At 33.8% G+C, this 11096-nt stretch overlaps 1 protein-coding gene across 1 annotated transcript; it reads right to left on the reverse strand.

Annotated features, from left to right (window-relative positions):
* On the reverse strand, positions 1444 to 2766 carry LOC109821263 (ATP-dependent DNA helicase PIF1-like). Its single transcript, XM_020387445.1, has one exon. The coding sequence runs from the start codon at positions 2764 to 2766 to the stop codon at positions 1444 to 1446; it is 1323 nt and encodes a 440-aa protein (XP_020243034.1).

An 11096-nucleotide genomic window follows, 5' to 3' on the forward strand; every position in this document is an offset into this window, starting at 1 on the left:
TTAGTTGTTATTGCAAGAATATCTGCAAGTGACTTGATAAAAAGATTATGATTCTGTAGATTAATGTCTCATTTTATATTGAAGATTTAAGTAAGAAGTTTGTAAGTACTTACTAATTTTTGTTGCATCTTTCATGAAAAATGCTTTTTCAAATTGGACAAAGTTGTTAAATATGTTCTCCAAGTGGAATCCTGTTGGTGCTTCTTTGATCGATACGTCTTTTGTTTGTTAAATATGTTCTCCAAGTGGAATCCTGTTGGTGCTTCTTTGATCGATACGTCTTTTGTTAGTACTAATTCAAGTGACTTGTGGATACTTGGAAAAGCTGGGTTTATTCCTTTCACTTCTCCATTTGAATTGAAAATAATTTGATTTCTTTGAAGCATATCTATAAACTTTTCGATAGTCTCTCCGTACATTACTGCTTGTATTTTGTTATCCTGCAAATATTATTAACACCAGAGATCAATTTATGAAAAACATAATTAATTAATACTAATATATATATTATATGTAAACAGGGAAACATCATAAAAAGCCATTCTGATAGTTATCGGTGTTTTAATATAATTTACCGATTAGAAAATGAGATTTAGCAATATTCATATGATCAGATGTAACGTTGGCCGATTAGAAAATGAGATTTAGCAATATTCATATGATCAGATGTAACGTTGGGCAAACAATATAATATTAAAAATAATTTTATTTTAGCAATATTCATATGATCAGATGTAACGTTGGGCAAACAATATAATATTAAAAATAATTTTATTTTTCCTTTGCGTCAGTAAGAATTAGCTTTAGTATTTTTCCTAACCCTTTTGCATTTTTATAAGTTGTCTCTGCACTTCGAAGTATGATAACATGAATGGTCCATTCTTTCTGAAACTTCTTGAGCTGGCTTATTTGGATGTGCTGAGTTTGTGCTTCAATACCGGTAATCATATTTTCTGTTAAATAGATTAAAATATACATGTTAGTTTTGAACAATATTATAGAATATACCATATCTTAGAAAATAAATTTATTAATTCTTTTTCCTCATAAGGTTTTGAATATTTTTAACTGATAATATAGTTTGAGTGGGGTTAAAAAGTGAATGCTAAAGGGAAAAAGTTATACAATATTGAAAATTATAAATTATAGGAATGAACATGAATGAACATACGCAATTATTCTTATAAATTAATTACCTTTAGAATAGCTATTGCGACTTTGAAGTTCATTTCATGTTTGTTGGCTGGAGGACTTCCTTGTATACTATATTTTTTGTGTATCTTTCATATTCTTTAAATTGTCCGTCTGATATTATTAGGACTTTGGTTGTTATCATTGAAGTCCCTCATGATAAAGCAACATACAACTGTCTATGAGAGAAAACGTGTTGAGGTAGATAGATGCCTACATGAGAAATTGTTTGTCCTTGTGATTTATTGATTGTCATTGCAAAACATAGCCGTATTGAAAATTGCTTTCGTTTGAACTTGAACATGAACCCTTCATCTTCTGCTGGAGATAATGGTATTCTTGGCAAGAAAACTTCTTTCCCTGCTTTTGGCCCATCGTGATCTTAGCATGGATTATATTACAATTAAAATCTTGACATACCATTCTTGTTCCGTTGCATAGCCCATTAGTCGGATCCAGGTTCCTTAATAAAATAATAGGATAATGTTTCTTTAATACCAGCTTGTGGGGTGGTAGTCCATTTGGTAGCAACGTGTTTAGGAATTCTGGCTGGTAGTAATGATTAGTGTCATCAACTGCTTCATCAAAGCTATAGAATTCTTTTTCTTCACCTGAAAATTGTTTTATGATTCTATCATTTAGCATGTCGACATATTCATTTTTTGTTGCCAGGATAGCCTGATCTTTCATATAGTCAATGGATTTGAAGTTCTCATCTAAAGATGGAAAAAGTGCATTTATTAGACAATCTTCTGGTAAATCATCACTTTTATTCTTTATCAAAATAGAAGTGGGCAATGCTATTAGGTCATCAGCCACTGTCGGTTCATCGTCATTTCCAACTCTTAAAAGGAATTCGCTAAATGTTGAATCTGTTCTTGCTCTCATATTCTTCGATAGCTTCAACTTTTCCATTTTGCTCCACAAATATGAGCTTACTAAACTTTCTCTAACAGTTTGTGATCTTGTTGTGTGGGGTACTACTGGTAAAACTTGTCTGAAATCCCCACCAAATACTATTACTTTGCCACCAAATGGTTCATCTTGATCCATTATATCCCTTAATGTTCTATCTAATGTTTCAATTGCAACACGTTTAGCCATTGGAGCTTCATCCCAAATTATTAACTTAGCTATCTTTATCAGCTTTGAGGTTCCATCTTGCTTGGATATGCTACACATAGATGATTTTGTTGTTGGGATTTTTATCTTAAATCTGGAATGTGCTGTTCGGCCTCCATGCATTATTACTGCTACCACGCCTGATGTCGCTGTAGCAAGAGCTATCATCCCTTCTGATCTTACTTTGGCTAGCAAAGCATGGTATAAGAATGTCTTCCCAGTTCCTCCTGGCCCATCAATAAAGAAAATCCTGCTTTTATTTCCTTGAATTCGTGATAGTACGGAAGTGTATGCATTATATTGTTCTGAATTGAGTGATGATTCAGCATTGAGGTCTTCATCTGGAATTTGTACATTGAGTTCATCTTGAATTTCTCTTAGGTATGAACTTCCTTTTGAATGAGGGTTAGTTTGAATAGGTGGTAAATCAAATTTCTTGATATCCTTTCCCATGCTCTCTAAGAAGAATTTAATGTTGCAAATGGTGTCGTTTATAATCGAAACTTTCGTAGCACCAGGTTTCCTTGAGAAGACTTCAGATAATGAGTCAAGGTATCGATCCCATAATTTATTAACATTTGCGGGCTCACAGTGAACCAGTATGGTTGCAAACAGGCGGCGAAGGGTTGCTGGTATTTGAAAGATGACGGCTTCATCTAAGCATTCTCTGATGCTATTATCTGATTCTAATAAACCTAATTTTTGAGCTGAATGTTTGAATGATGTGCATTAAATTCCATCCACGGTCAATAGATTCTCAAATGAGGTGGGCCATCTGATGTGAGTAAGTAAAAGGCGTAAGTAATATCTTTCCCCTTCAATTGGATTAGCACCATTTATACGGCCTATAACCTGTCTTTGTTTTCTTAGACTCCAACATTTTGTTGTCGAATCCCAAACATAATATTCGGGAAGTTCACAATATAATAACTCCTTTTCTTGATCCTTTTTTGGTTTTGATTTGTTGGCTTCTTTAATTTTTGAACATAGTGTAAAAAATTCTGTTTTCTTGATCCTTTTTTGGTTTTGATTTGTTGGCTTCTTTAATTTTTGAACATAGTGTAAAAAATTCTATAAGCATCGTCTTGTGGACATGGTCCCAGCGGATGAGCTTTGATAGGTCTTGATTTTTCCAATAGGAAACAAACTGTTGATTCGGCAAGTGTAGTTGTAAGTTGATGACAGCTGGGTAGATCTCATTAAGATAGAATTCATATATTCTCCACAAAGCTTCTTGAGCTGATACTCATCTTGCATCTTGTAAATTTTTGATTTCATTCACAAGTCTTCCTTCTTTATTATATTCAATGTTTACTGCCACTTTATCATGACCCTTATATATGTATTTGTAAAGATACTTCACTCCTTTAATGTCTGAGCATATTTCAACATTAATGTGACAATTATAACGTGTCAGTAAATATGGATTGTAAGGTACAACCCACTGATTATTAAGGATTTTATTGCGGACCAACATTGTTTTGTTATCATTCCTTCTCTTATAAATTGGGTAAGCATCTTTTGCTTGAATTGATTGTGAGCTAAAATCACGAGGATAGTGATATTTGCATTCTCCATTTTGCATGCAACTGTTCTTCATGTTCAACTCTCCACAAGGTTCGTGCATCATATATTTTTTTACCAATTCATAGAGGATCGGGTGTTTGGATTGGTTTGGAATTTCCGCAGATACATATTTATCATACTGATCTGATGATGTGATTTTGTGATCTCCAATAAGAATTATTAATATATGTGCATGTGGTAGCCCTCTTTTTTAAAACTCAATCACATGAACATGTGCGACAACTTTCCCAAAGATCTCCTTCTTAAATAGTTGATCTTTCAAGTCTTAGAGCTTTGCTCGAAATATCCTTGAGGTTAGGTCTGGCCTGTCATTATGGCTTTGGCCTGGATGTAGTTGCTCAATGATCTCTTCCCATTCTGGATTACATATCATTGTTATAAAAAGATCTGGCTTTCCAAATCGTTGTACTAATGACATTGCATCAAGGTATCTGTGACGCATGTCTCTAGGACCACCTATGAATGATGATGGAAGAACTATTCTTTTGCCCACTTGGCTGGCATTTGCTTCGCTGGCAGCTACACTGTCGACAATGCCTTGGAATAACTCTGCTCTTATTTCTGATTGTTTATTTCTAAAGTAATCAAGCCTTGTTATTTCAAGCTTTATGTACATATCAATAACATATTGATGGAATAAATGACCTACTGATGTAAGTATAAAAGATTATCGAGTGTCTCTTATCTGGAGCTTATGACAATAATAATCTCGGCATGAAACTTTTCGGGGTTTTGGTGCCTTGACGCCTATAAATTTAGGCGTTAATCTATATTCATATATAATAATATTACTTAGAAATATGAATTAAATTTTACCTTCACTTTCTCGGTTAAATATGTCTTCTACAGATGTGAAGGTAGGTGGAGATATTGAAGTTGGTATTATAGTTCTTTGTTGATTGTAAGTTCTAATATCGCATTTATCCCTTCTTTTAATATTTTGATGCCATCCAACCTCTCCATTTGGAAAGAGTAAGGGATACTGCAGTAGATCATAACAGCCAAAATAGTGTTTCACTTGATGTCTTCCTCCTGAGTGTGCATGGACAATAATCTCTCTCTCAAATGGTGCATTGTCATTATTTCCTTCAACCCAGATTGCAGCCACCTGATCTGCTATTGGTGAGTTGTAAACACGTTGATCTTGTGCAACGTCACTATTTATTAGTATCTTTAATTCTTAAAAATATTGATAATCATTCAATTTGCGAAGGAACTTTGCATATGGGTTTCCTTGTAATATATCCATCAAGCTCTTAGTTGTGGTTTCACTCATATTTGCATTGTGTAGAATTCCCAATCGATTTTGCAACTCATTCTCTATATCATAGAAGTAAAGCTAAAAGTATGAAGGCTTATTTTCTTTTGGAATTAGAGCTGGGAGATTATGATATATTTGTCATTGTGCTCTAAATGTGAAAACTCCTTTTCTATTTGATGCGAGATCTTTATCAAATCTTACCCCAAACGATGTGAATGAGAAAATACTGTTGTACATTCTGGTTTGGCTTCGGAACTCAATTGCCTCTGGTGTTTGCATTGTATAAAGGGCAAATAATTCATTTGGAATATTCACATCTGCTAGGTGGATTTCACCGTTGTGACAACAAAATGTTGGAGGCTCATGTTCAAACTTTTTGGATCCACAATAAGCACAAGACTTTGGAGTGCGTAGCTTATATAGTAAAGAACATACCGGTTCATGAAGAATTTGGCCTAGAACAAATATAAATATTTAATAAACTAATATATAATGTTATATGGCTCATTCAATAAACTATAAAGTATATGTACACCAACCTTCATGCTCATAGGCCAGTAGAAGGGCTCCACAAAATAGGTCAACTTTACGTTGTCGTTTGCCATTAATAGTATTACCAGAAGAGTCATTACTGTGTCGCTTTCTCTTATTATCCTCAATTCTCTGAATGTAAGATTTATTTTGCTCATCACTCAACCAAGAATATTTAGTCTTTTTAATTCTGGGTATTGGAGTGTTCTCTTCTGTTTAAAAAAATGTTCATGTAGTATTATAAATACATACACATATACTAATATAATAATATATGAATAATTCATTATTGAGTTTAATGCAAACCTTGGCTTGAAGCCATTTTAGGCGAGAAAGTGTTGTATAGTAGTTATGATATCCAAAAACCAGAGAATAAATTTCTACAAAGGAAAATCATATGTCATATTACTATTAATTTATGAATATATATGAGCAATGTAGATAGTTGGACAAATTAGTAAAAATTTTCATAAAAATTCAAAAGTAAACAATCAACTATAATCATTATCACAATATAAAAAAATTATTGATATTCTACACTAACCTGATACTCGTAATTATGAAATAAATCTTGAGTACAAAATTGGAATTGAGATGATATTATCCTATAGGTAAAAAAATATGTGTTAGAAAATGAAAAACCATATGAAAATTATATCAACAACAATAGGGGACAAAAATATACTTAAAAATTATAATTCACCTTAATCAAGGGGGGGACAAAAATATACTTAAAAATTATAATTCACCTTAATCAAGGGAGTTTAGAATAAATTAGTCAACTATTCTTTCTAAACAATAATTTTGATGGTACTTAGTAAGTAATCAAACAACATGCATTTTTTAACAATCGTAATAAATTAGATTATATCTAAGAATAAAGAGTAAATAAAATTAAGAAGAGCTTATATTGAAGTTTACTAATAAAATAATTAATTAAATAATGATATGTAACCACGTGATTGAATTTCAAAAACAATCATGAGTATGAATATATTATAATCTACACAAAAACAGAAATTAATTAAAAGCATGCAAAGCAAAAAAAAAAAGAAAAAAAGAAACAGAGGAAAGTGTAGACGGTAAAAAATACCTCTGTGAACTTGCAAGAAATCCGCCTGTAAGGGGAAGTCGCCCAAAGCCATGCGAATTCACCCTTTATCACAACTCGCCTAACCGAGTCTGTATTCAAATCCGCCAGCAAACCTCAAGGCCGCTAACACAGCCAGGTATCTGATACCCCACGTGCTGAGGCGGGCTTTCCCACTCCTCTCGACCCGAAGGGTGAGGGCACAGTACTCCAAGGCCGTCAAGTGGCCGCTCACAGTACGAATGATGAGGCAAGTATCGAGTCAACCTGAACATTCATAAATGCAGCTCACCTCGGCTGTCCGAATCAGGAGCCGGATCCGCCGGCATTCGGCGAGCTGTCCATGCCCACTCGAGTACCGGGAACTCACTTTCCCACCTCTCTCGGCCTGAAGAGAGAAGACACAGTACTCCAGGCCCGCCGAATGGCCGCTCACAGTACAAGTGATTGGACAAACGCCAACTCAACCTGCACCCTCATAAATGCGACTTACCTCACTTGCCCAAGCGAGAGGCGAGAGCCGCCGACGCTCAGTGAGTTGGTCAGATGCACTCGAGTACCTGACAGTCGTTGTCACACGTACGAGGAGGGGCTTTCCCATTCCTACATAACGTGATGCAAAACACGGATCCTCGAAGGACCGCTCATGGTACAGGTGAACAGTAGGGTATCTCTGAGCAATGTATGGTCACATCCCATAATTCTGGGAACAGCAGAACTGTCTCTCTTTTATTTAAGAGCCTCTTCCAACGACCTTTAAAAGAGGTCGGAAAACTCTGAGAAAAAGGGATCGAGACCAAGCTTTTTGCATAATCCTTGCATTACAGCACCACTGCCTAGTTCTGAGCCCTGATCGCCGGCGAACTAGCAGATCCGAACTCCATCGACTCGAGCTTCTACTGCGTACTGAAGCTCTCCAGCAACCTCGGTCGAACGGTCCAAGGGAAGCAGACTCAACACGAGCATCGACCGAAGCATCCTGTAGCTACCAAAAGTCCCCACACTAAACAAAGAGGGCATTCCCTCTGCTTCTGTTGTAATTTCGATTTATTAGTTTGTAATAAGCCTTCTTATCAATACAAACGAAATTCCCTGTTTTCGGGAAATCCAAATTTACACCCTACAGAAAGGTATCTGTTTTCTATTACCTCGATAGATGGGAGAACATGCAACAATCAAATCTTGAATCCTCTAAGTTTTGCATGAAAATTGAAGAAATTTCACCATTAAATCAAATACACAATATTTGTAAAGAATAATCATGAAATCATGAAAATAAAAAATAAACATACATGTTGAAGGAGATGAAGTTATTATGAAAATTATGTAATTTTTTGGTTTATATATAGGCATGAGGTATTGCATGTGATAGGATAATAGTTATAATTAGAGTTTTATTAGGATTTGAATTTGGTTATTGGTGCTTCAAAATATCAATGGGGCATAAAGTCTCTTAGAAGTTATCACTATGGCCGAATTTCATATCTATTTCGGTGTAGTGTATACCTGTTAAATATAGGCTGTTATTGATGTAAAGTTATCACTAATTTCATATCTTATTGATGTTAAATACAGGCTGTTAAATACGGGCTATTAGGCAGCAAGCACTCATATCTTATTACAAGCAAAACAATAATCTACGAGCATAGATATGTCCATTATACTTGTAGAAGACATAAATTAGCAAGGTAAAATAAAACAATTTATTAACTGAAGAGCCTAGTTACTTATCTATTTCAATATCTCAATGATCAATTTAATATTTTGCATAAAAAATATTGATATTCTTTACTAACCTGATACTCGTAATTATTGAATAAATCTTGAATATGAAATTGGAATTGAGATGGTATTATCCTGTAGGTAAAAAAATATCTTATTTAAATTGTTGAGCTATAGATAGTTCATGGGGTATTAGGATAGGATATAAGTATGATTAGTACAAGGTAATTTTGACTATGAAAAGCTTTTCTCAAACTCGTGCTTTTAAATGGAGTATGATATGATTTTTTGACAGATATCTAATAGTTTAAAGGGTAATGATTCCTCAAAAAGAAATTTTGAGATCAAGCTATATGAAGCGTATAGGGGGTTTTTCAAATGTGTACTGATAGAGTTGAGTACTGACGACATACAATATGTCTGTCAAAGGTACTACAGCTTAACCACTCTAATTCTACCCTTGAATAGGGTATACATGCCATACTTTAGTTTGGATATTTGGATTTCTGAATATAGTTAGGTCAATGGCGGGCATGTTTAACCTTTATTTTCAGATATCATGCACTCAAATATACATGTGAAAGCCTGCATTCTTTTTTATACACAAACATGTACCTTCATGCGTTCATATTTATTCACAAACCTGTAATGAGCCTCATCTAAGTTTTTTATACCAGGACTTAATAATGAAATGACCAGGATTTTTGACTATTTATTCTTGATCACATGGGTTTTGAGCTTATGGTCCAACTATAGATGAAATAATAAATCATTGTTTCTTTCAGCTGCCTTTTAAGGCTAACATGGATTAAATCCGCTTGAGTAACTTCTCAACTTTCATTCTATTTGGATCTTTTAAGGCTAACATGGGTTTTGAGCTTATGATCCATTGAACTGTAATTCTCCTTTGAGACATTTTCATTTCTAGAGGAAATTAAGGATGTTAAGCTTATATTTCCATAAGAATTCCTATAGCCCATGACAACTTTCGTCAGCTAATGCGCATTATAGTTCAGCTTGTCTGCTCACAAGACCGTTTTCATGATAGTTTCTGGTTATGGAATTTAAAGAACATTGTGTTTGGATTTCACCTCTTATATGCTTGGTTATGCACCACCTGCAGTATTCATTTGATTGCAGTCAGAAGCAAGTTATCTTTTATTTTTTATGGAATTATAGGCGGCATACTTTAATTGATATATATTACTTCTTTTAATTGATATAGCGAAGGGCAGAAGAAGTAACTTCTCAACTTTCGTTCTATTTGGATCTTTTGTTGGCTTGAATTGTTGATCCATTGAAATCCTATTGAAAATTTTCATTCATACTCATTACAGGTAGACAATGAACTCCACTTTGTGTTACGGGTGCTATTAGGAGAAAAGGTAGAAAATTCCAAAAAAAATACTTTTTTTTAAATCATTGGTCCTAGAAGAGAGTAGTTCTATCTATTTCTTATATGTGCAAAGTATTATGGTATGTTTTGCAATCAAAATTCTAGTCAACATTGTAGAATGGAAATTGATGGATTTCAGCAACAAAAAGAAAAAGGGGAAGTTTTGAAAAACTTGGTGGATATTCTAGTCAACATTCGTTTTGATACAATTTTCTTTTGAAAGAAAACATATAAACTCAAATAAATCCAAATTAAAATAATATCAAACATGAAGATTTACCTTAATAGATGAGAGAACCTGCAACAATCAAATCCTTAATCCTCAAAATTCTGCATGAAAATTGAAGAAATTTTTAAAAAATATCAATTGCCATAAAAAGTAATTGTAGTGTACCATTAAATCAAATACACAATATTTCTAAAGAATAATTTTCATCATCATCATCATGAAAAAAAAAGGAACATACATGTTGAAGAAGATGAAGTTACTATGAAAATTGTGTAATTTCTAGGTTTATATATAGACATGAGGTATTGCATGTGATAGAATAATATTCATAATTAGAGTTTTATTAGGATTTGAATTGTGTTACGGGTGTAGGTGGGTTGAATTTGTGTTATGAATTTATTTCTTTCAGAAAAAATTGTGTTATGGGTATAAGAAATGTCCAGTCAACATCTAAAGCAATTTATTGGCTTGACTTTGATGTATTAGGACGTGGATAAGATCAAGTTTAGTTGGAACTCATTAATTACATGGTCATCTACTAACCATTGGATTTTAAATAGCAAGAATGTCAAGGCTCGTGGTTAAGCAGAACTCTTTAAGATAGGATTCTACAGATAAGAGCATCTAGAAACCTGCTTCCTTTTCTAAATAATTGTTTAATCATATGTCAAGGACGTTTTGCTAAATAATTAGCAAAATAGACCTCTTTTTGACCAACAGGCCAAAAAGAGTTCTATTTTACAAAACAACTCAGAAAACATACGGGACTAGTAGTCCCGTATGTTTTAATCACGGATTAGTGAACTCGGAAAATTTCACAAAACATTGAGATGAACTCAGAAAACATACGGGCTACTAGTCCCGTATATTTTCTGAGTCACAAATCCGTGATTAAGTTGGCTCTAAACATACGGGACTAGTAGTCCCGTATGTTTTTTGAGTCTTGTTTTTCAAAATTGACCTCTTT

This window comes from Asparagus officinalis, chromosome 8, assembly GCF_001876935.1.
Source record: "Asparagus officinalis chromosome 8, Aspof.V1, whole genome shotgun sequence".
Taxonomy (NCBI): domain Eukaryota; kingdom Viridiplantae; phylum Streptophyta; class Magnoliopsida; order Asparagales; family Asparagaceae; genus Asparagus; species Asparagus officinalis.